Genomic DNA, 25,891 nt, shown 5'->3' on the forward strand with positions numbered 1-25,891 from the left:
GGGCACATATAAGAGTCAACCAATGAATGCATAAATAAGTGGAACAACAAAATCAGTGTTTCTCTCTCTTTCCCCCTTCTCTCTCTAAAAATCAAAAATAAATAAACAAGGGAACTTAGATTTGTTTTAGGCAAGATGGGTAGGTCTCTGCACCCACCCACCAGAGCCTTGAGTTTGCACAGAGGCCTTAACTGATGACCCAGTTAAGTCATGTATACAGTTCAGATAGTCTCCCTTACTCTCTCAAGGCTGCATCCTTGAGGCAGCTTCTACTGAGGGGAAGGCAAGTGGAACACACATTCCAAGGATGGGAGGCAACCAATCCATGTCATATCCACATTTCTTTCTCTCCTCTCTCTTTCCCCTTCTCCCCTCCCTTCCACTCTCTCTGAAAAATCAATGGAAAAAATGCCCTCAAGTGAGGATTAACAAAAACAAACACACACAAGGGCTATTCACAAATAAAATAGTGCTTTATTATATTCTCCTTTTGTTTTTCATTGGTGTTATTTTTAAACCAAATGTCTATCTGTACACTTTAAGAAAATAAAACAACAGGGAGCCATTCTCTGCTCACACTTTTTGGAGGGAGGCAGGGTGGCTCTGCCAACATGCAAAGAACCGGGCAGGTGACCATCACTCATGAGCGCACACAATACCTGATGAAGGTTGAGCTAAAACGTACTGAAATTACATAAAAAATACTCCATTTGGCTTTGTAGCAATGCACAAAGGTGAGAACACTTAATGGCACTCTGGGGCTGGCATCTCAGGCACTTCTCAGTACACCATGCCACAACACAAGCTTTCCTTAGAAAAATGAAAAAAGGAATCTTTTCCTCATGTAGAACTGCCACTGGTAAGAGCCACAGGACTTTATTTATTGTTTAGTCTTCTGGCGGCAGGATTTCTTTGAAGTGGAATCTAAATATAAATAAAAATGATGCAGCAATTTGTTAGAAGGTTTCACATGTCTTTTAAGAAGAATTTCACAATTTTGAAACACTACCACTGAATTAGTTTCTCATTTTTGGTAAAAGTATGAATAATTCAAATATAGAGCAGTTTAAATTATGGTTAAAAACACTGGGAAATTATAACCTGGCAGAAACAGCCTTTATGTTTTCCTGTAAGAGGAAGGACCAGAAGGCCCAGCTGGTGATCAGGTCAAACCGAGCCCGAACTTCTGATTAAGTACACTGTGACTTAATGACACTCACAATCATTCTTCCGATACTGTTAGCGACAGCTAGTTATTAGGATTGACACACAATTACTAAGGTGAGTGCTAACAGGCTTTCCCACATTATTTCACATTATAGGGTACATTTACATTATTAAAAAAAATAATTAGAAAAGGACTTTTACCTGGTGGTAACCCCCCTAGTCTTTGCTGGATTATTTCTAAATGGTGAATATATTCTGTTAAAGAATGTTCTGGATCTTGAGAAGCAGTCAGGGATCTTTCTGATCTTGAACTTGGAAATGGATTAGACCTTCATGCAAACAAACCCAGAAACAAAAAAAGAGTTGACTGCAACAGATGGTGAATGCAGTGAGCATAGAGATAGGAAGTGGTGCTGGGTCCTCTGACCAAACAAGCTGTGGGAAATGAGGTAAACTACATGGCTGTTTCCTTTGTATTTTTTTTTATACCACAAAAGAAAAAAAAATAAGTGGTACACAGTGCTTTATTTTTTGTTTGTTTTATGTTTTTGTTGATTTTTTTTTTTTTTAGGGAGAGGGATAGAGATATAGAAACATTAATCAGCTGCCTCCTGCTCGCCTCCTACTGGGGATCGAGCATGCAACCCAGGCAGGTGCCCTGACTGGGAATCAAAACGGTGACCTCCTGATTCATGGGCCGATGCTCAACCACTGAGCAACACTGGCCAGGCAAAAAGTAGTACATAGTGCTTTAAAAACCAACTTCTATATAATGGCTGAGTTACAATGAATACAAACTATTGCATATTATTTTATTCACTAAATCTTCATAGATTATGTATCCGCACCCCTCAGACCTATCTCTGCGCCCCAATCATCAATGTGGGTATGCAGGCTATCCGTTCTTTCTGGTCTCCTGCTGGGACCAGGGAGCTCCACTGTGTCATCCCTAACATTCTTTTCAAGGGAGGCACATGTCTTATCCTTGTCATCCACAAAGAGGCCTTGGCCACCATTTATTCTCTCAGTAAATATTACCAACCTGGGCACTGGGATGCCACAGCCACCAGGCAGAATCCCTGCCCTCCCTGAACAAAACAGGGCTCTCAGGCCCTCAGGGACTCACAATGGTGCACCCCCTGCCTTGCTCTGGGGTTCAGCTAAAGCCAAATTTTCAAAATATGTTCCTTTGAGGAACCACATATGCTGGTGGGACGTGATTAGCAGAGGTGATCAGAGCTAGATGCACAATGGCGCCTGATGTTTATGTGTATTATTTCTCCTGTCAGGATGGTTACACCAGAGTTGGTTACCTCATAAAATGCAGCTTGAAGAGAAGATGTCATCATCAACCAGAGGCACAGAGGGAAAAAGCAAAATAGAGCATTTCACCCCCTGCTAGCCTGACAACAGAGATGATTTGTTTTGCTCTGGTAAGAGTAGGACATGCTCATTTTAGAACAGGGGAAAGCACACCCATAGAGAAAAGAAAGGACACACTTACTTGGTTCTTAAATACCCGCAAAGATGCAAAGTGAACTTTTCTATACACTTTAAGGGTATGTTTCAAATATTGGAAAAGTCACAGTTGAAACAAACAAATGACTCATAATCTAGAATTCCTCATTCTAGCATTTGAATGGGATTACTATTTTTAATAGGGTTATTTTACATGGTTCAATCTGAAGAAATGAAAATGGAAATCCCATCCTTCCTAAGTAAGACTTGGGTGAGAAATCTCATGGTGAGGAAAATGGAGTGTAAACTGTGATGAAGGTAATTAAGATTCACCACACCCTCTCACAATAGGCACAACCATATTACATCACATTTGAACACAGGGCCTCAGAATGTGACAAGTACATTCAATCACGGCTCAAGCCATCAGTCATTAGGGAAACCCGTTTCACTTTAATTTTTAAACTAAATTACATTCCATAAAATTGAAAAGGTTTTTCCCCAAATAACTTATCTTTAACACTGTCACTGTAACATCTCAATTGTCACCTGACTACTAAGTAGAAAGATACATTATGGCTGTAATAAACCCAAATCCCACAGAAAAAAGACTGAGTAAAGCCAACCTTGCATATGTGTGTATGTGTCTATGTCTGTGTGTGTAGGGATTCCCAGGCACACGTAACCTGTCACACACACACACATGCACACACACACACACACACAGAGACACCCCCCCCCCCGGGCACCCACACAGATCTGCCCAAAGACCCTGCCATGCATGGCCACTTGTCTCTGCAGACTGGGCCTCTACTGATGACTACACCCCAGGTCCCATCTAACCCTTACAGTGGAAAAGCAGTCTGAAAGAACATCTTACCTTTCCCTCCTACGTGGGGAGGCTTTCGGCACAGGGTCCCTGGTGTGGCTGAAAGACTCATCCCGGGTTGGTGGGGATTCGCTGGTTTCAGGTCGGGATTCACTGGTTTCGGGTGGGGATTCACTGGTTTCGGGTGGAGCCAGCTGTTGTCGTATCACCGGGAATCCTTCCCCCAGAATTATTCAATAAAAAAGGGATTAGTTAAAATGACAAATGCATTTTAGTAGAAAGGCTCATCTACCACAATTTAAAATTTGTAAGTTTTAAGAATCTGCATGGCAATACCAAGACATTTTTAGAGTACTAAGTTATAAAAATTATATTTTAAAAAGCTCTGGAAGAAACCTGAGTTTTGATCACCTTATAGCCTGACTGACCCCCGGCATCAGTATGGGCAGCAGCCCTCGAGAGGCTCTCAGTGCCTGATGGAGACAGCAGGACACTGGGGAGCCTGGGATGGGGATTCTCCTCCACACACGTGAGCAGTGGGCTCAGGAGGCAGGGAAAGAAACTCTGGAGAACAACAGCTATGCCCCAGAGAGGGAAAAACTTTCCTAAAGGCTGACCAGGCATTCTGATTTCAAGAAGTAATGATTAACACGTGGAAATCAAAGATGACTGACTGGCACCAATTTTCACCACCCCTCCAGGCAGCAGCATCCCTGTGCTGAGGGGGAGGAAGTTCTCCACCAATGTTTCCCCAGGGCAGTGGCCTGTCAAAGGCCTGCACTTGGTGACCAGTGCAAGTCCTGCAACTGGGGGCAGCAGCAGAGAACCTTAGACACAAGACGAGACTGAGAAAGCAAGCAACGGTGCTCTCACAGCAAAGATGTGGCAGTCTGAAGAACTCTACTTCATTTTGGAGAAAAATGACCTTTTTATTGAAATTTAATTATAAGTCGATATATTTATCACTTCTATATCCTTCATTCACTTTGCTCCTCTGAACAACTTTTACTCATTAGCATTAACTATATGAGCCATGGTTTTATTTGTGCTTGTTCACAACATAAACACCATTTCCCTTCAAAAAACATTTCGCCTCTGCCAACTGCACTGACTGAATTTACCTATTTCTTACTGTGCTTCATTACATCCTCACTGAGTGATGAAAACAACCAGATGTTAATGAAACGCTACAGCAAATGGAAGACAAGTTTGCAAAGGCAAGGTTAAGGGGTTCCTGCAGGCCCACCTGGGCGAAGTACTCGGCCTTGCACCAAAGCTCCTTTCCGATCTACTTCTTGCCATTTCTTAACCAAAAAACGTAATCTAAAAAAAAAAAAAAAAAAAAGAAAAAGGCATGAAACACTGAAACTAGAACACAACAGCAGTGACAAAAGCAATGAAAAGCCTGATGTAACCATCAGCTAAAAGGGTTTTGGTGGCCAACCTGCCCAGGGCAGCAGGTCCTGCACATTGACAGGGTAGCTACCTACCTCCAATTCTCTACACAGGGCCCCTACCCCACCCACTCCCAGGCCCGCCTAGCTCCAGTTCTCTCCCAGTGGAAGCCCGGTCCTGCCACAGCCCTGGCCTACTTCTAGTCTGGCATTCCCTGAGCCTGTCTACTCCCAGACGCCCTGCTTGGGGTCTCCCAGACTCCAGTTCAAAATCAATCTGCAATACCCTGGCTCCCTTCTGCTACCAAGGCCACAAGCCAGTGAGTTGAGTGTTGGGGTGAAGAGGATGGTGGTACGGAGTCTCCTAGGCCCAAGACCTCCATCCAAGGTGCCTGCAGAGGCTGCCTTCCTGGGCATCACTGCTTCTCTGAGCCCTGCCTTCCTACAAGGCATTTCCTGTTAAAAATGTTGCTGCTTGCCCTGGCCAGTGTGGCTCAGTTGGTCAGCCCATCATCCAGTATACCAAAAGGATGCAGATTAGATTCCTGGTCAGGGCACATACCTTGGTTCTGGGTTCAATCCCCGGGCGGGGCACGTAAGGAAGGCAACTGATTGATGTTCTCTCTAACATCGATGTTTCTCTCTCTCTCCTTTCTCCTCTCTCTAGAATCAGTAAGCATATCCTTGGGTGAGGATTTTAAAAAAATAATGCTGTTGCGCTTAGATGATCCTCCCTCCTGGAAAAGAAGGCTGGAGGTGGGGTTTGAGCCTGTTTATCTGACTCCATCCAGCGTCTAACCCATTTCCTGGCACAGGGATGCTATTCTCTCAGGATGGGCAGGTGGGTGGGTAGATGGGAGGACAGCTGTGGTCAGAACTCAGAGTGAGGGGACTAAGTGCCCTGAGGCTGGAGGATGCATGGGACTTGCACCCACTCTGCAGCACAGTCTGGAGAAAGCCAAGGGAACCAAAGCAGACTGTCCCGCAGACAAAGACCAGCATGGCCAGGAGAGGGCACCTCTGCAGGAGTCACAGAGCAGTCACAGCTGCACAGTTCTTAGTGGGATACACATTTTTAGGAATTCAGCAAAATTAAAAATTATAAAATGGATTTCATCACTGTTAATTTTGAAATGATCAAAATTCCCAATCACAGCAGGGAGTCACATCCCTGCTCCAACAAAGGCACCCTGTGCAGACACAGTGGCTGTGGAGAGTGAGCAATGCCTCTGGCTGGGGGGTGGGCAAGGCTGAACAAGGCAGACACACAGTGGAGGATGTAGATGAAGGCCCCCTTGCACGGTGCAGTAGGGGGTCTTCCTCCCCTCCCCCATCCACAGGCAAAGACTGGAAAGTACCTGTGCCACAAATGGCCACCACCCTGGGTGGATCACATACGCATTCTTATGCTCCTGACCCCTTATGTAACACAGATTTGACTAAAATATAGGAAACTGAAATTTGCAGAAGTGAAATACAGTTTTAAACTTGATCATATATGCCTGTCATCAAAAGCAACCCGGGCAAGAGACCCATTAAGGGGCAAGGCGTTATTTTTGGATAAAAAGGAACCCTTAAATCTTTTCCTTTTAGGTGGTGACAGTTTCGCACACCACAATTTCCTGAAGACAAGTATCATCTACATTTTCTTCAAGGCCTCAAATGTCATTCATCTTAAAAGAGAATACTATTACAGAGTGTCAGAGACTAAAACCATCTAAAGCCACTGAAACGCGCCTCCCACCTGTAAAGACAGCGGTGTCACATGCCTCCCCGTTACCTTGAAATTGCAATCACCACCCTGACAGCCGTTCGGAACCTTGTGAAAGGCCGCGATGTGGTGATTTTCTTATCTGCTTTGGAAGGAAACACTCCTAAATGAGCGATCATGGAGAGCGTCTCTTGTTCAGAGTCCTGGAATCCACCGATCAATAGTAAAAGATACTTCTTCTGATAAATTAGAGCTTTTCTAAAGCTCTCTGCTCTCAAATAATGCAGGTACAATTTTTCCATCTAAAAAAAAATTGGAAAACTTAATCACAGAACAAAGATGTCTTGCTGACAAATCTGTAAAACATGTCTGCACTGTTGTGCTTTTTCCTCAGCAAATCATCACACAAGTCAGCCCTGCACAAGATCTGTAACCGGAAACAACTTGCTGTTCAAAGCTCATCTTGTTTATTAGATATGTAGGCCACAGGTCCTTTCCACAGCATCAAAGCAGCCCCCTTGAAGTCATGTGAATGTGACCACTAAGTCAGGTCCAAACTGGGGGAGGGTGGCGCATTTCATCATGGGTTCATGGATATTTCAGGGTAGGGAAGGTAGGAACCCCTGAAAGTGTACACAGAGGTTGATCCCCATCTTAATACGTATTTTTCCTTCAGGAAAGGGCCCATCATTTGTTCTACATTGTCAAAAACGATGACAAATGAATTTTTTCAGGCTACAGAGACTTAACCTAATGACTCAAAGCATCACACATTTTGCCCCTACTCATGAGCACAGAAATGTAACAGCTATACAAAACTAGGCCAAATTTCAAATGAAAATTCATTCTCTTTAACTGCCCTTATTTGTCAGGACTTGGTCATTAGAACCAGCATGTGGTCTTATTGTTAACAGACACATTTGCTGGTAATGATGCCCAAGCAGAGGAGGACCTTGCAGGTGTGAACTGCTTTTACTAGTTAACCACCCAAGGTTTGTTTGTTTTTTAAATACGTTTTTATTGATTGCAGAGAGAGGAAGGGAGAGGGGGAGAGAGATAGAAACATCAATGATGAGAGTCACTGATCAACTGCCTCCTGCACACCTCCCACTGGGGATCGAGCACACAACCCAGGCATGTGCCCTGACCAGGAATCGAACCATGACCTCCTGGTTCATGGTTCAACCACAGAGCGACACCGGCTGGGCAAATTGGGATTTTTTAAATGCTTCTCCTGGGAGGGTGGGGGGGTGAACAGATGGAGCAAAGAGGATGTTTAAGGCAGAGAAATTAACCTGCGTAATACTATAATGGAGAACACATTACACATTTGCCCAAACCCACAGAATGCATACCACCAGGACTAAGCCTGATGAAAACTGTGGACTGTGGGTGATGATGACGTTATCAATGCAGGTTCACTAATTTAACAGGTGCGCCATCTGGTGGGGACAGACAGTTTGGGAGGCTGAGTGTGTGGGCAGGGGGTATATGAGAACTCTCTAACCCTTCCCCTCAACTTTGCTGTGAAACTAAACTGCTCTAAAAATATGAAGTCTTAAAAACAAACCAAGAGCAGCATCCCCACTTGATGCCCTCATGCTGCCACAGGCATGGTCTCACCTTGACATTGCGGGTGTTTGCTTCCTCCCTGGAAGCTGATAGGGGCAGTCCTGGGTCTGGAACTCCTGGTGAGCTCTGCAGGACCGTCCTGTCCCTCCTCCTGTCTGACCTCTGCAACAACAAACAGCACAGTTACAGAGCTGTTCTCACATAAAAACATCTTGAGAAAAATAACCCCTCCCTACTCCAACTCCAGGAAGAAGGACACATCCAAATACCTCATTCCTTTCCTGGCTGTCCCCCCGGAACCTCTGCAGGGTGAGGTCCGCCTTGGGCAGAGGGGAGCTGGGCCTATGGGAGGCTGGGTACAGGTCTTCCCATGCTAGGATAGAGGCCACACCTGTGTCTCCCTTCAGTATCTTTTCAGAGGTGCTCAAGTTGTTATGTGACATTATTAATCAGATAATTAACACTTAGGGGGTAATTATTATATGCCATTTACTGAAGTATGATTGCATTAAAGGCACATTTTTATTAAAAACAAAAAATCAAATATCTGTGAAATAACCACAAATTCAAAGCTTTAAACACTGAAAACCCTCTGGTCCTAGAAATGCTAACTGCAGGAAGATGCAAATATCTAGTTCTGCTCTAGCAGCATCAAGTCATACGCCTGGAAACCTCAGCAAGTGCCCCACACTGGAGTCATTCACACCAAGGGACGAGGGACGGGCACCTCCAGAGCTCCAACAGGGAATACGCTAACAGAACGAGAAGGATTCCACAGTGAGGGGAACAAAAGGGCCACCTACAACAGACAACCAGGACCTGCCTATCACGGAGGCAAAAGGGAGCTTGAGGCACTGCCAGAGCCAGAGAGTCAGTGGCCTCTGCCCAGCAGTTTGGAAGAGGAATCAAAGGCAGCCTGGTCATGCCACCCACCACTGCAGGGCAGGGCTGAGAGGATGGGCCTGTGAGTGGGAGATCCTGAGAGGGGCTTCCACATAGCCTATGAGGCAAGAAAGACCAGTGGTTTTCCTGATTCAAGCACAGCTGGGTTGTTCCTAGAAAAAACACTCTAGGAACACATGTCATCAGTCTACCTTCAATTTTCTCATCAAGAATATTTATTTCCTAGTTTCTCTGTTAACTTCCATAAAGGATAAAAGTGTTCTGCTGGGGACTGCATTTTAGTCCACACAGGCCCAACGGGGTACCCTAAACACTTTCTGAGCAAGTCCCAGAGAAGCAGACGGGGCAGCGCAGTGACATGAATGGCAGCTCTTGTCAAAATTAAAATGTGGAGCCTTTAGAACTTCTCCCATGGGAGAACATAAGTAGTGGGTCCACTTGGTGTTTGGGCCCAACTCAACAGGTACAAAGGTTCCTTCACCTTTACCTAACAGAGCTTTAAAATTGACAAATCCATAATCTTCATGAGAGATGTCAATACCCCCATCAGTGACTCACAGGCAGGAAGAAGCTCAGTTGGGTCACAGAAGATTTGAACCCCATCGACCAACTGGATCTAACTGATCTTTACAGGACACTCTACATGACAATACCAGAAACATCAAACCCATCACTAAAAACCTTTGAAAAAAAGGAAACCCTAGGCCCAGATGATTTCACTGGTGAATTTTAACAAATATTTAAGAAAGAAAGAAATACCAGCTCTACATAATCTCTCTCAGAAAATAGGAGAGGAGGAACACATCCCAACTCATCTTATGAGGCAAAAACCAAAGACAATACAAAAAATTCCACATTAATGGGCCCAGATACAAAAATGCTCAACAAAATATTAGCAAATCAAATCAGGCAATATCTAAAAAGAATACGTCACGAATGTGGGTTTTTTCCTGGGATGACAAGGTGGAGTCCCAACTCAAAATCGATATGAGCCATCATATTAACGGACTAACAAGAAAATCACATCATCATATCAACAGATGGAGGAAAGCACAACAGATTTCAACATGCATTTATGACAAAAAGTCTCAGCAAACTAGGAACAGAAAGGAACTTCTTCAAACTAACAGGGGCATCCACAAAAGCACCTGCATCATCCCTCATGGAGAGAATGAGGATCCACCTCTGATGGAAAGAGGTGAGGATGTGCTCCTCACCACACTTACCAGACAATGTTCTTGATGTCCTGGCCAAACAGGCAAGAAAAAGAAACCAAAGTATTCAAATCAGAAAGAAGGAATAAAACTCCCTATTCTATAGAAAACCCAAGAAAAGAGCTAAAGTGAGGCTACTAAAGTTGAAAATCACAGGCCAACCTACAAAGATCAATCATGTTTCCATACATGAGCCCTGAGCAACGAGAAAACAAAATGTTTGAAAAGTATGATTTACAACAGTGCCCTGCATGCTGACAGCTACATTTAGGAAAGCAATTTTTAAAAATCTAAATACATGAAGAGACACGCCAAGTTCAGGGATGGGAAGGTTCAATGTAGTTGAGATGTCCATACTTGCCCAAATTTTTTATAATGGCTTCACTGAGATATAATTCACATACCATAAAATTTAACCTTTTAAAAGTTATCAATTTGCCTGGCCAGACGTGGCTCAGTGGTTGAGCATCGACCTAAGATACAGGAGATCGTGGTTTGATTCCCGGTCAGGACCCGTACCCGGGTTGCAGGCTCGATTGCAGGCTCAATCCCAAGTTGGGGAGCATACAGAAGGCAGCCGATCAATGACGACTCTCTCATCAATGATGTTTCCCTCTCTCTCTCCCCTTCTCCCCTCCTCTCTCTGAAATCGATATATTTAAAAAATAAAAATAAATGAAAGTAATCAATTCAATTGATTTTTAGTATACTGGTGGTGTAACCATTACCTAATTTCATCACCCTCCATAAAACCCTGTCCCATTAGCAGATTTTCCTCTTCTGGGCATTTTATATAAATGTAATCATACAATATATGATCTTTTGTGACTGGCTTCTTACACTCATAATAACATTTTCAAAGCTCACCCACACTGTACAATGTTTATCAGTCCTTTACTCCTTTTTATTGCTGAATAATATTCCATTTATGGATATACTATTTATTCATCCATCCATTAGTGGACATTTGGGTTATTTCTACTTTTGAGCTACAATGAATGATGAAAGGAACATTTGTGCACAAGTTTTTAAAAATTGTTTTCTTTTTTAATCCTCACCAGAGGATACTTTTTCCATTGCTTTTCGGGGGGGGGGGGGAGAGGGAGGGAGGGAAACACTAACATGAGAAAGACACATCAATAGGCCACCTCCTGCTCGAGGACCGACGCAGGCCTGGGATCGAGCCTGCAACCCAGGAACATGCCCTTAGCCGGAATCAAACCTGGGACCCTTGAGTCCATGGGCCGACACTCTAATCACTGAGCCAAACCAGCCAGGGCACAAGTATACCTAGAAGTAGAACTGCTGGGTAAGAGAGCAGCTCTGTCTATTCTGACGACCAGCCAGACTGTTTTCCAAAGTGGCTGTACCACTTTACCTCCCCCCCACCATTGATCCATAGATTTAAAACAACCCCAATCAAAATAGGCAGCAAGATTCTAAAGTTTATATTGAAAGACAGAGGAACTAGAATAGCCAAGTGACTTGAAAAAGAAGAAAAAATTGGAGCATTCCTTCTACCTGACATGAAGACATAATATAAACCTACAGGCGGCTGGTAAAGGACAGACATATAGACTAGTGGAACAGAAGAGAGCGCCCAGACACATATACACAAATATTGCTCACTGGTTTTAGACATAGGCACAAAGGCAATTCAAGGAGAAACAATAATCTTTTCAACAAAGTGTGCCAGAATTACTGTATATCAACACGCATAAAAATAATCCTCCACCTATCTCTCAGACCATAGCAAAAATTAACTCAGAGTAGATTGTAGACCTCAAAGTAAGAAGTAAAACTATAAAACTCTTGGCACCATCCATAAAAGAACAAATTAACACATAGGACTTCACCTAAACAAAAAACTTTCGTTCTGCAAAGGATACTATATAGAGAAGGAGATACTATATACAGAAGAACATATTAGCAAACCACATTCTAACAAAGGCATTTTATCCAGAATATAGAAAGAACTCTCAAAACTCAACAAGAAAACAAACAATCCAAGTTAAAAAGAAGCCAAGATTTTAACCAAACAAGATACACAGATTCCACTTTATACCCACCAGAATGTTGATAAAAGTACCAAGAAGACCAACTGTGAAGGCGCAGAGTAACTGCAACACTCACACTGTGCAGCCATCCTGGACAACACTGTGGCATGATTGACACAGAAGTTAAACGCAAACTCACCATAAGACGCAGCAATCCCAACCCTGGGCATTTATCCAGAGAAATGAAATTTATGTCCACACACAGCCCTGTACACAGTGTTTACAGGAACATTATTTGTAACAGTGAGAAACTGGAAACAACCCACATATTCTTCAGTAGATGAATAGTTAAATTGAAGCACATGCATGCTTCGAACACAGCTCAGCAATAAGGAGGAATAAGCTATTGAGGCTGACACCCAGATGGACCTCAAATGCACCATGAAGGAAATGAAGAGCCTTCAAAGGCTACACGCTGTGGTTCCAACTTACAGGACATCCGGGAAAGAAAACCACAGAGAAGGGGGCAGAGCCTGGGTCTATACACATGTGAAAACTCAAGTGACATCACACCAACAAGGGACAGATTTTACCATATGTAAATTAGAAAATAATTTGCAAAAGGTTTTCAATAAAAAAGTGAAGCAAGCCAGGCCGGGCGTGGCTCAGCGGTTGAGCGGCGACCTGGGATCCAGGCAATCGGGGTTCGATTCCCAGTCAGGGCACATGCCCGGGTTGCGGGCTTGATCAGTGACTCTCATCATTGATGTTTCTATCTCTCTCTCTCCCTCTCCCTCTCCTTTCCTCTCTCTGAAACCAATAAAGGTATATTAAAAAAAAAAAAGTGAAGCAAATCACAAGCAAAAAACAACCTAAAATATAAAAAAGAAAAAAATTGGAAATTCCAAATAAGTCTATCAAACTACACAAATCAGGAAAATTATAAATTATTTTATTAGGTACAAGTCAAATAAAATTATTATTATTTCATCAGGTTATTTATTATATTCTTAGTCAAAATTTCCTTTCCTGAGCATGTATCGAACACCATCTTATGGCAAGGGCCATGTGTGACAGCACTGTGTGCTTGTGTCTGTGTCTGTAAACAAGGCAGGTAATTCACTAAAATGTTAAATAAGATGCTCTGGCCATTACGGAGGAAGGAGCCCAGAGCGGCTAGCTAGGAAGAAATGACACTGCCCCAGCCAGCCAGCCATGAAGGAAGCCCAGCTCACTTCACCCCCAGCCCCACAGGAGTCTGAGTTACGTACACTGAGTGCACAGCCCTTTAGCAGGTGGTGCTTGAGTGTCTTCTCCAGCCGGGACATGGCCCTACACAGCTCTGCCTTCTCCTGGTTCATGGTGCTGAGCGCATTGGTAAGAGTATCATTTTCTTTCAGCAACACATCCACCAGTTGAACCTGTACTTCTGCTGTCATTTTTTTCTTAAGAAGAAAGCAAAAATGAATGTACAGGATATTTTGTTTAAAGGCATGCAGACTACTTGTGTGTTTTATTGCTGGTTATTTTGAGGTATTATTTTAAACGGTTTCTGTGGGAAGTTTGTGGGACTGGAAAGAGTTGTCCATCTGTGGGAAACGAAATAATAAAAGTTTTCAAATCATATTTCTTTCCAATCCTCTACGAAAGACTTGGCACAAACCAGGCTATATGAACAAAGTAGGCCTGTCACAGATACAACTCTCTTTGACTGTGATAACACTACAAAGAGGCAGCACCCGAGGTGACCAGAGAACATCATGTGCTCATCCCTGAGGCCCAGTGAGTAAGTCCCTTAAAACAGGCTTATTGTTCTCATAATCAGAGGAACCTTCAGTCTGCAGAGGGCGAGGGACACTGTGGAAGGCATGGTGCCCGACAGACAAGAGGGCAAGGATGCACTGTAGCCACCCGCTGACTGCTTAACGAGCAGGTGAGAGGGAGGACAGGTCAGAGAGTGACTGAGTCAGAGGGTGAGGTCAAAGGGTGAGTGGGTCCAAGGTGCTCACCAAATGCATGCTGCTTTTAGATAAACATCAAGATTTCATAATTTCTGAGAACATTTATAAGAAATTCATATCAGCGCCCGGCCGAGCGTGGCTCAGCGGTTGAGCCTCGACCTAGGATCCAGGCGATCGGGGTTCAATTCCTGGTCAGGGCATATGCCCGGGTTGCGGGCTCGATCAATGACTCTCTCATCATTGATGTTTCTATCTCTCTCTCCCTCTCCTTTCCTCTCTCTGAAATCAATAAAGATATATTTCTAAAAAAAAAAAAAAAGAAATTCGTATCAGCAACTTCAAGTGCCTTCAGATGCAGCTGAGGGGGAGCTCCCCCAGCAGCCTCACAGGTCCAAATCACTCAGGCTCTCAACACAAGTGTTCAAGGCACAGGATGGGCTGGAGCACGACAGACCGCCAGGCTGGGAGGCATCAAAGAAAGCGGGAGTGAGCACCTATCCCCTCCAAGACATGGGAGGAGGCACATGCTCGCTCATCCAGACTGCAAACTTTAAAACCAAGAAGGAGGCAATGAGGGAGGAACAACCAGTCACAATATAAAAGAAACCAGGCCCCAGGTGGTCCGAGAAGCCAGGCTGAGGAAGCTGTCTCTCCCCTGGAGGAGCTGGACTCTCACCTGGGGAGAGCTGGATGTGCTTAGCTGGGACTTGAGTTCCTCTAATGTCCGCAATAAAGATGTCACTGCTTTCTCATTTGATGATGTCCAATCATTAATTGTCCTATAAAAATAAACAAACATTTAAAAGGTTCATAGGAATTCCAACTGTCAACCAATGCCACACAGGACACTATGAAGATGAGCTTGTGAGTGCCAGGGGTTCCGGGAGGACCTTCTGTGGACCACCAGTAACATGCTTATCAAGCATTTCATCAAGCCATGTGCTGTCCATAAAGGTGGCTGCTAGGAGTCCCTTGATGGTGGCAGCCATAAGGCAGTGCAGCCCTGGGATGGACAGCCTGTAAAGCTCAGAAACCTCTGGCCACTGACCACTGGGGCTCCCTCGGCGCTTCCACTCCTACTGCTGCTTTCTCCTGGGATTGTGTTGGTACTGGAACAGTGTCCTAAATGAATCTTTTCTGCTCTATAATTTAAACCCTACTGTAGACAGACTTGTGTTTGCTTAGTTTCTGTGCATACAGAAAAGGGCAAATGTCAACATTAATTGTTCTGTTCAAACAAAACACCTCAGTCTTGGCTCCTCTCAATAGTGAAAACACATTCTGGTCGAGTGAATGACAGCCTCAGAGCCTCGGCTGAGGCAGACACAGGAGACAGTGGCACCACCCCACTTGGCAGGCTGGCCTCTGGCCTCTGGGTGGTTAACTATTAATTATAAGGGGCGTGGGGAGAACCAATATAAAAGAAAACCTGGATTTTTCTGTCATATTTGAATGCAGGCAAGTGCTGCCCCTAACTCATCCAAGCACGTAGGACGAGAAATAGAGTCAGTTTCATTAAAACACTGATCTAAAATTACAGGCACACCCAAAGCTTCAGAGTGTTCACATGAAAGACACAGGGTGACATAGAACTCACTGGTTCTCCACAACTGACCTGTCTACAGTCTGGTTGATGAAGCTGGTCAGCAGCCCTGCCGCACAAAGCAGCTGCTGCCGAATTGTATCCAGACCCTGCTGCTGTTCTCGGAGATGCTCCGACTCCGGGGACAGGCGCGCCACCTCCCTGGCCTCCAGCTCCCTCATCTTCCGCTGAAGCTGCTTGATCTTGTGCTCGTGGCGCTGGCGCTGCAACTCTAACTCTCTCTGTTGTCAACACAGAGCAGAAAAGACCATCACACACTGGTACAATGCCCTCCACCGAGGAGGTGCTGGGAAAAGTCAGGCAGCAAGGATGCACTCCCTGCCCAGCACACAGGACCTGAGTCTCCACAGGGAGAAGAGTTTACCCTTCTAAGGTGACCAGAGTGGGCAGAAGCAGTGGGGTGAAGAGAGCAAGGGGCGGAAGGGACTCCTTACGGGGAAGAGAAGTCCGTGTGACTGGAAATGTGCAGACAAGGCTCTGCCAGGCTGGGGACAGAACCTCTGGAGCCCAGAACCCAACCTGAGCCTCTAGCTACACACCCCTGCACCATGAGGACCATCAGGTGTGGTGTTTACAGACTTGTTCTTTCAGTGTATCACAAAGAACAGTTATAAATTTAACTCAGGAAACATTTCTTTATAATTATGTCTTTTAAGCAATCATGTTACCACTCAGCCCATCCTGTGAGGCCCGAATCATCCTATATCAAAACCAAAGATACCACAAGTAAATAAAACTGCAGACCAACATCCCTTATGAACATAGATGCAAAATGCTTAGCAAAATACTAGCAAAATGAATCCAGAACCATATATAAAGGATTATATACCAAAATCAAGTGGGATTCATCCCAACGAATGCACAGATAGTTGGACATGAATGAAAATCAATGCAATACACCATATCAATAGAAAAAAGTACAAAAACCATAGTCCTCAAAAGACACTGAAAAAGCAAATCCAATACTCTTATGATTAAAAATGAAGACTGAAAAGACTAGAAATAGAAGAGAATTTCCTCAAATAAAGGGCATCTCAAAAATCCCATAGGTCCCACGGTACTTAAAGGCAGAAGACTAATTGCTTGCCCTACAATCAGGAACAAGGCACGATGCCCCTTCACCATTTCCCTCAATGCTGCACCATAAGCTTCGGCCAGGGCAGTAAGGTAGGAAGAAGAAATAAAGACACAAGGTGGAAAAGGAGGAAGTAAAACTATGCCTATGTGCAGATGACATAATTGTACATGGAAGAATCCATTAAAAAATACTGGAACTAATGAACAAGTGTAGCTAGGTTAAGGGACACAAGATCAACATACTAAAGTCAATTGTACTGCTGTACTCCAGTGAATAGTCTGAAGTAAAACTAAGAAAATAACTCCATTTACAGCAGCATCAAAAGTAGTAACGTACTTAGCAATAAATTTAACAAAAGAAATGAAAAGCTTATCATCTGAAAGTTACAAAACACTGTTGAAAGAAATTATAGAGTTAAGTAAATGAAGAGCCCTTCTAATTTCACGGGTGGGAAGATGGAACATGGTTAAGCTGACAATAATTCTCAATGTGACCTCAGAGTTGGTGCAATGCCTGTCAGAATACCAACAGCCTTTTTTACAGAAATGAAAAAGTAGGTCCTCGAATGCATGTGGAACTGCCAGGGCCCCCTACATCCAAACAAAAGAAGGAAGTAAAAGGATGTGAAAAAGAAGTAAAGGGATGTGCACTTTCTGACTCCCAACCCTGCCACAGAGTTGCAACAGTTACTGCTTCTAGCATAGGACCATACAGCCTACAGAAAAGAAGGGACCAGAACCAACCCCCCACCCTGTGGGTCATCGTAACCCTGCTAACTTGGCTGCTAAGTGCTAACATTGGCTAAGGGCAGCTGCGGCTCTCACCAGTTTCTCTTTGTCTCTCTGCCATTTCTTCCACTTGTCCATGTCTGCCCGGCTCTGCCTTGTCTCCACTCTTCTCATGTCCTTGAGTGCTCCTTGCTCTGCCAGCCTCGTGTGTAACTGTTCTAACTCTGCCTGCAACCATGTGGGCTTCTCCCTCTCCCTGTACAGATCACAGCTCAGCTCTGGTTTGGGGGTCTGCAGGGCCTGCACAGTGGACCTCAGCCTGGTACTCACCTCCTTCTCTCTCTCGAGCTCTGCACAGCGCCTCTGCACCTCAGCCTCCAGCTGCTGCTGGGCGCACACAGCATGCTGCTGCACCTTCTCCAGTGCTGCCTGCAGCTCTGCCACCCGGGTCGTCTCATCCTTCAGCTTCCGCAGCAGAGCACGGTGCGCCTGTGTCTCTTGGTGAGTGCAGGCCTCCTGTGCCCGCCGGCTCAGCTGCTCCGTCAGGACCCGCTCGTGCTGCAAGGCCTCAGACAGCTCCAAGGAGCGGCCCTGTGCAGCCTCCAGGTTCCTGTGTAGCTTGGAGAGCCGGCTCCGCTCCTGCGCCAACAGTGCCTCACAGCGCGAGGACTCAATCTGCAGCTCCTTCTGAAGGTTATCCTTCACTGTCTGCTCATGTTTTAATGCTACAGACAGTCGACTATTCTGAGCATATTGCTTCTCCAAAGATATCCTTAACTCCTGGATCAGGGAAATATAAGATGGAAAAATTAAATCTGGAGAATAGTACCTAAAATAGTTTTCCTGCCCAAGTTTCTGTTTCTATCCTTCGACCAGCAATTATACCTTTTGAAATTTACCCTGTGGATGAAAGAAGTATGTACAGCTGACCCTTCAACCACGTGGGTGTAAAGGACACCAACCTCTCTCAAAGTTGGGAATCTGCATGTAACTACAGTCAATCTTCTGCATATGTCAATTCCCAACTGTGAAGTTGACCCTCAGAACAATGCAGGTTTGAAATGCCCCCAGTCAAATGAACAACGGTCAACTCAAAGAACCCACATATAAGCGGGTCCACACAGTTCAAACCTGTGTTTTCCAAGAGTCAACTGTATAATAATTTTTGTTACATTTTTGAGTAAATGCAACACACATCCTGGGTTCATTCTCCCTTCCTTAGAACCAGAGTACTCAGGACACTGCAAGACATATAGATGCAGTTTGCGCTGAAACCTGGTCTGTGTTGTTGAAAGGCAGCTTTGCCCTAACGGGAACTGGTCAGCTTGCCCAGGACTACAGAACACCTGCTGGACACATGGTCATTAAACTGCCAAGCAAAATGCCGATTCACACACATGCTGTGCATCATGCACAGGAGCTGGGTCACTGCAGTTTATCTGGTTGACACAGGCTTCTGAGGCTGTGCCTTGTGCGGAAGGCCAGCGAGGAGTCTGTGTCCATCCTGTAGAACCAAGCTTTCAAAGATGGTGGGGACTACGTGTGGCACATCACTGGCATCATGGTCATTACACAGTTTGTCACTAAAAAGTTGCTGAGTGTTTTACCAGAAGACACAGCCCTACTTCACTGCCTCAAAACCCTATCACCCAGGCTCACCATCCCCAACAAGAATAAGGGGCAGCATCAGAGAACGGCCTCCCAGCTCCCATCCCTAGCTGGTGTGGTGACTAGGCCATCCCTGGTCCCCTCACCTCCAGGGCCTTGGAGTTCTGGCCCTCTCTCTGCAGGTGCTGCAGCTGCTCCTGCTCCAGTTGGCTCTGCAGGGCAAGCTCCTTCCCGCGCTCACTCTCCAACTCCTGAAGTGCAGCCTTCAGGTCATTCTCCTTGCTGTCTAGTACGGACCTGTGTGGGGGGAGAGGTCGTCATGCGCCATGTTGCACAACACTCTGAAGGGACACAGGCCGGCCCTCAGGGTCCATGGGCTCCCAGGACAAGGTGGGTGGGCCCTGTCGCTTCCTTACTATCTGCATACATGCTCAGTCCTGCCTTTCTACTCTAAACACACGGGAGCGGGACACCTTTGTCCAACACCTACTGAGCATGCAGCACAAGTCATGGCACCACAGATTCTACTACTTCACTGCCAAGAAAAATGTGGTGTGAACTATGTAACTTCCATTTATTCTTCTACAAAAGGTCTGATGACAGCCTGGGGACTATCGGGCTGCATAGCACGAAGGCAGTGCTGTACCTCAACTGGAGAACCTCCTTTTGCACATCATTGAGGGACTTCAGCAGCCTCTCGTTGTCCTGTTTACACTCACAAAGCTCAGATTTCAAAGCTTTGACTGCGTTCTGCTCCACCACCAGCAGCTTCCGGACGTTATTTGCTTTCTCCTGCTCTTCACTGAGGGTTTTCTGTAGATCGCTTACTATACATTTTTCCTGCTCAACCTTATATGCCAACAACTCAACTGAAAAAAAGATTAAAGAACATAAAATAACATTATTTATGAGTCCAAAGAGAGTTGTACAGATGATTTAATTACAGACAAGCCAGTAAGGGAAAGGGGAGAACGAAGTTTCTGTAACCTAAAAGCCATTGCTTCTGATGGTGCCAGGACACTCAGGTACACATTCCTTCTGCCTGTTGCTGGTTCCTCCACCATACACGGAACCAGGCCTCACCCTATAGGCCAGAGAGCACCCAAAGACTCATGGGAAGATAGTATGCATGATCCACACAGGCCATGCGAACACAACGTGGTACCCCAGGGTGGGCCACAAGCCCTCTTGGCCCCTGCAGCCATTCAGATCTGGGGTCTCCCTGGAGGCAGAATTTGAAGCTAAACCAAGATGAACCTGCATGTGGGGGGCCGCTCAGAGCCCTTCTTGCCTGGTGCAGAAAGGCCAAGTGTGACTATCCCTGTGGTCATCCTAAAATACCATCCACTTGCCACTCCTATGCTAAATGCTTCCCAACAGATACAACTCCAGTCCAGATGGCTTCACTGAAGAATCCTCCCAAAACAAGGAAGAAATAAACCTAGTTTTATAAAAACTCCTCTGGAAAACAGAAGAGGAATAGACAGATGTCAATCCTCCACAAGGCTGGCACTGCTCCAATACCAAAACCAGAAGAAAGAAAACGACAGACTAGTATCCCTCAGGAATGCAGATGCAAAATATGATCAAACCCAGCCCAGAAATGTACAAAGGATAATGGACCACAACAAGGGGTCAAGGCCAAGATGCAAGACTGCTCCCACTAGGCAGACTCAGCTTCCAAAACTGAGACGGGACTTGCCAGAGCTGACAGAGAGCATCTGTAAGGACCACAGTTAACGTCCTATTTAAGGGTAAGACATGGAGGGCTTCCTGCGGCCACAAGGATGGCCAGACACTCCATTCACCACGTGCTTGAGGACCTGACCAGTAGTGAGAAAGAGAAGGGGGTAGATGGGAAAAAAAAAAAAGAAAATATTCTTTTACTCACAGGTGACATGAGTGTCTATACAAAAAAGCCCCAAAGAATCTAATTAAATGCACAAACTACAACAGCTACTTAAGCCCAGTGCAAGCTCCAGGGAACCTCCCAGATGTGGTACTGCTGGCACCCAGCACACCTGCTCAGACACCAGCCCCCCTCACAGCCTGCTGGGACCCCTGGCAAAGCCTCTATCCTGACTGGTCTCTCAGAGCCATTTTTACACAGAGTTCTATGAACTGAGAAATGTTGCAGTCACAGTGTTCTAATGACGAGGCTGACAGTCCCAGCACTTAGGGACCTGGAACAACCAGGACGTCACCTGCCACCAGATCCAGCTATGGGTAGTTTAGAGGAGCTTCGCTAACCTAGGTGCCACCTTACCCACCAAGTGAACCTCAGGTGGGCACGATTCTCAGGGCAGGAACTTGAGGGGCTGCACCCACCCTGCCTGCGCAGCTGGTGCTCTTGCCGGCTCCCACGGGCCTCCGCACTGGTCAGCGCTGCGCACAACTGCTGCAGCTTCTCCTGGTTCTGCAAGTGCGTCAGCCGCAGTTGGGCTCGCAGGGCCTGGATCTCAGACAGCAAGCTGCTCCTGTCAGACTGACGTAGGTGCTCCAAGGACTTCTCCTGCAGGTCTCCCTGAAGATGGGGCAAAAGAGGAATAGCAGTCAGATAGGAAGGCTCTGAAGGGAGGGGGAGCCCATCCATATGGGGAAACAGGATGAAAAGGGAGCATGTCCCAAGTGCTGGTGGCTCTAGGCAGGAGCAACTCACCCTCTGCACACTCAAGCCCCTACTGTCGCTGGTATGTCAGTCCCTGACTGGGGTAAGAATGCACTCACTGAGACAATGAGTGACCCTCCACACCCAGCACCTTGGTCTCGTTCTCAGGCCTAGTCTGTGCCCACGGGCTGCTCTGACCTACTGTGAGCCCTGATTCTGGACTCGAGCCCTCTTCCACAGACCTCCGACCCTGGGCTCAGCACTCACAACCTGGGGCTGGGCATCCTGAAAAGGATTTTGCTTTCAAGGAAAGGCCAGTTATTTCTAGAACAGAATGAGGTGTAAAGGAGGGTAAAGGCATATGACTTTCCTCCCATGTTGTAGAATTCATGCAGAAACATGCAGTATTACACTTGGTCTCAGTCATGGGCATGAAGGTCAGCTAAAACAGGGGTAAGCTCTGAGGTAACCCAGGCCCAAGTTTACCTGCTCCTGGACCACCTTCTGCAGTCTCTCCACCAGGCCGCCGTGGGCCCTGGTATCAGAGCCACAGAGTTGAGGCTGCAGCTGCACTGTCAGCATGTCCCGCTCCTTTTCAAATGCATCCTGGACGACCTGCAGGAATTCTCCTCTCCAGTCAAGGCAGGTGTCAGAAGGTTCCTGCAACTGAAAGAAGCTCAGTGTTTGCAACAGATGCATCTGCAGGTTACAACAGGGGCCACCCAGACAGGAGACACATGAACACCCAGGACCATCCAGGGCATGAAAGGCCCATGCTGCCATCCAAGCAGGGAAGAAAACCACTGATGATGATGGTGAAACAAGGTCGAACAGTCACCAGGCAAACCTTTTTCCAATACAAGGCCTGGGTCTGGGGTAGGTCCAAGGCCAGAAGTGACCCCAATGTGCGCGCGCCAGAGCACATGACTACAACAGTAGGGGTACTGGGTTGTGTGTGTGCATGCACACAGTGTGGGCGTGCACAGGCGCCCACCCTCAAGCCACCTGCTCTGGACTTCCTCCCCTGCAGGTCCAGCTTAGGGTCCTGCCCACTACTCCCTCCAAAGCCCATGGCAGGTTGGCTGGCTCCCCTTAGACATGGTTCACATTTGACCATCGCCCCTGCACTGCCCCCTCCCGGCCACCCTGGCTCCTGGGCTGCAGAATGGACACAGAGACCATGTGGGTTCAGGCACAGCACCCAGAGCCACCTCCTGGAGGCCTCTGCTGCCTAGAAGAAGCTGCCATGAGGCTGGTGCCCAGGAATGAGTGAGAGAGTGGCTAGTCAAGATCACAGTCTTCCTGCTACCACTGACCACCTCTTATTCCCTGTCCCTGCTTACTTGGCAAAACAATTCCCTCAAGTTGCTCTAAGCCCACTATTTCTCTTCTCTTACATAAACACCTCTGTACCTTCTCTCCCTGTTGGGATGCTGGGGTCAGGTGCCCCCTCAGAGCTGGCAATGCCTCCAACAGGCCCTGGCCTCCCCTCAGGAAGTGCTCGATGGGTGCACTTGGCTCGCCCTTGCTCAGTGCACTGGGGTATCCATGGTATTCAGACAGGGCCAGGATGTGGTGACTCTCATCATACACCATCTGCAGCAAAGCCTACAACAGCACAAACATTTTAGAAAAAATCAAAAGCAGCTTGAAAGCACAATGAATGGATATTCATTGTCCTGCCTTCGTCGTGAACACTTACTGGGATCACATGACACTCGCATGGTCTTTGTGCCAAAGAGCAGAACCTGCTGTTCTATGAGGTTTTCAAACCTTCCTCCCCCACAACCATCAGACAGCAGGAAACTGGTTTTGAAAGAGTGAATTTCTGTATAATCCACTCCAAGGATGACCTCCATGATTCAGCCATCCCATCTGTTCTGTACAGTAAATACCATCCCTCCCCTAAGCCTGAGAGCAGCTCAGGGCAGGGCCTCGGGGCAACTTCTGCGAAGAAGTCATGAAGGCTCCGAAGACTGCGTGCACTTTCCTGGCTCTCCTGGGGCTGCAGCTTACACACTATGAGGAAGCCCCAAGGGAGGTGTGTACACAAGTCCCAGCTGATGAATAATGCCTCAGGGAACAAGGTGCCTACAGATGGCACCAGGTCAGCTACTGACCACTCTGGCCCTCCAGTGCCCTGACACGGGGTGCAGAGAAACAGTCCCCAATATGCTCTGAGTCTCTGCCCACAGGGTATGTGAGAACAGGAGAGGGTCCTTTATTATAGGGTGATGGGGAACTGGGACACTCATGTTGGGCATCTATGTCCATCCCAAAGAGGCTGCAAGAGGAGGAAGGGAGCTTCCCAGAGTTGTCCTCGTGGAGAAGCTGGTGTTAGGACCAGTATGCTCCTCACTTACATAAGGTATAAGGGTAGGACAGAGCTGATGCTGACCTGTCTGAGCAGAGCGTGATCCTTGTGCAACACTCTGAGGCCAATGGGGTGCAGTTACAGCGGGCTAGAAATGGAGCCCACCAATACACTTCACCCTGCGCCTACCGCCCGTTACCTTAACTTGCTTCGGGTGGACTTCCTTCTCCTTCATGGCTTCCAGTGGCTGTCGGAAGCTTCCCGAGGCAGGGGGTGGTACTGCAGGACTAACAATGGGAGCTTTAAGTCCTCCCAAACTGTGGTTCAGTATCTCTCCACACCCAGAGCCATCACCTAAAAAAACACACACCACCATGTCAGAGTCTAAAACTACAATTCTCTCAGAGGCACTCCTGGGGACACTCTGCAGAGTGCTGAGGGGCATCAGACTCCCCACTGGCCTGTGCCATGTGAGGCTGGACACCAAAACACCCAGAGGCCTACGGATGCAATCTTCTCCCTGAAAAAAATCAATGAACCATAAAGATGGTAAAAATATTTTTATAAAAACATCAGATGAGAACTACATACAAAGAAAAAGTGTATTTTGTGTGTTTAAAATCTTAATGTTCATGATTTGAATGTAAACCTTACGGGTATCTTAGTCATTTTTACATAGATGTAGATGGGTGTTTCCTCATCCCCAAAAGACAGAACCAACCCGCAGGACTCTGCAGAGTGAGCACAGCAGACAACAGACACACACAAACCCAAGGACGGGATAAAGACAGGGCGGGAACCCAGCCCTTGAGGACAAAGAGAGCGGGTGGGAGGACAGGAGGTAGAAGATGCCAAGAGCAAGGACAGGTTGGCAAAAGGTGGAAAAGCAGCAGACGTCTGGTCAGGAAAAGCACTAAAATCAGCCATCAGAGCTGGGGAACCCTGAACAAGGTCTAGAATTAGAGGCTCCAAGGAAGCTCTGTCAAATGGGAGGGAGGCCTCAAATCAGAATTCAAAATCTTTCAGAAGAGCGTAGGCCCCCAACCCATTCCTGAGGCCTGCTGCCCTCAGCCAGTCCAGGGAGGCTAAGAAGCGCATGCTCTGGAAAAATGGAAGGGGTGCCCAATGGAAAAGCAGCCTCAGCTCTTCTGGCTGCTCCTACCCACCAGCAGCCACCTTGGAGCAGGGAGAACATCAGGGGGCTGATGGCAAGGCCCTTTGGCACTGAGAGCCGTTCAGGCCGCCCTGCTGAGTAGTCCAGTTTCTCAAACAGGCCAAGGAATATTCAAACACAAAAGACAGAAAGAAATGAAGACAAAAGAGAAAGATAGGCAGCACACACAGCAAACAAGGTAAGTGTTAGCACTGTGGGATCTGTGGAGAATATACAGGAATTCTCGATGCGCTCTGGTCTCTGAAACTATAAAACTAAATAATTTTTTAAAAAGATAAAGAACTCACTGTTTTCGCTTCCATTGCTTTTTCCTTCTAACCCAAGAGGAGGTGATCTTGACTTTTCTTGAAAATCAAGAGACGTTATGATAAAATCCTCAACATCTTTCTCCTGTTCAAATAGGCAGAATTTTAAATGGTTATAAAATAACATTACATCATGGAATTGAACCTGCCTAATGGAAACTTTCTAAGATGAATTTATCATCTTCCCACAAAGAACTCAAATAAGCCTGACCCAGGGCGTGGCTCAGCAGTTGAGCATCAACCTAGGATCCAGGAGATCTCGGTTTG

At 46.3% G+C, this 25,891-nt stretch overlaps 1 protein-coding gene across 1 annotated transcript in view; it reads right to left on the minus strand.

The window, feature by feature from the left end:
• Positions 1-452: 452 nt before the first annotated feature.
• PCNT (pericentrin) overlaps positions 453-25,891 on the minus strand; it is an 83,980-nt gene continuing 58,541 nt past the window's right edge. Inside the window, exons 34-50 of the mRNA XM_087818385.1 lie at positions 25,607-25,709; positions 24,345-24,499; positions 23,245-23,439; positions 22,318-22,491; positions 21,552-21,747; positions 19,870-20,092; positions 19,370-19,520; positions 17,946-18,395; positions 15,822-16,030; positions 14,883-14,985; positions 13,517-13,690; positions 8,183-8,293; positions 6,629-6,861; positions 4,701-4,777; positions 3,506-3,671; positions 1,369-1,496; positions 453-924 (exon numbers count right to left, since the gene is read on the minus strand). Of these exons, the coding sequence (XP_087674511.1) occupies positions 881-924; positions 1,369-1,496; positions 3,506-3,671; positions 4,701-4,777; positions 6,629-6,861; positions 8,183-8,293; positions 13,517-13,690; positions 14,883-14,985; positions 15,822-16,030; positions 17,946-18,395; positions 19,370-19,520; positions 19,870-20,092; positions 21,552-21,747; positions 22,318-22,491; positions 23,245-23,439; positions 24,345-24,499; positions 25,607-25,709 (2,892 nt within the window). The 3' untranslated portion in view covers positions 453-880. The remainder of the gene's footprint in view (positions 925-1,368; positions 1,497-3,505; positions 3,672-4,700; positions 4,778-6,628; positions 6,862-8,182; positions 8,294-13,516; positions 13,691-14,882; positions 14,986-15,821; positions 16,031-17,945; positions 18,396-19,369; positions 19,521-19,869; positions 20,093-21,551; positions 21,748-22,317; positions 22,492-23,244; positions 23,440-24,344; positions 24,500-25,606; positions 25,710-25,891) is intronic.

Source organism: Miniopterus natalensis, chromosome 6 (assembly GCF_054644295.1).
Source record: "Miniopterus natalensis isolate mMinNat1 chromosome 6, mMinNat1.hap1, whole genome shotgun sequence".
NCBI classification, from domain to species: Eukaryota; Metazoa; Chordata; class Mammalia; order Chiroptera; family Miniopteridae; genus Miniopterus; species Miniopterus natalensis.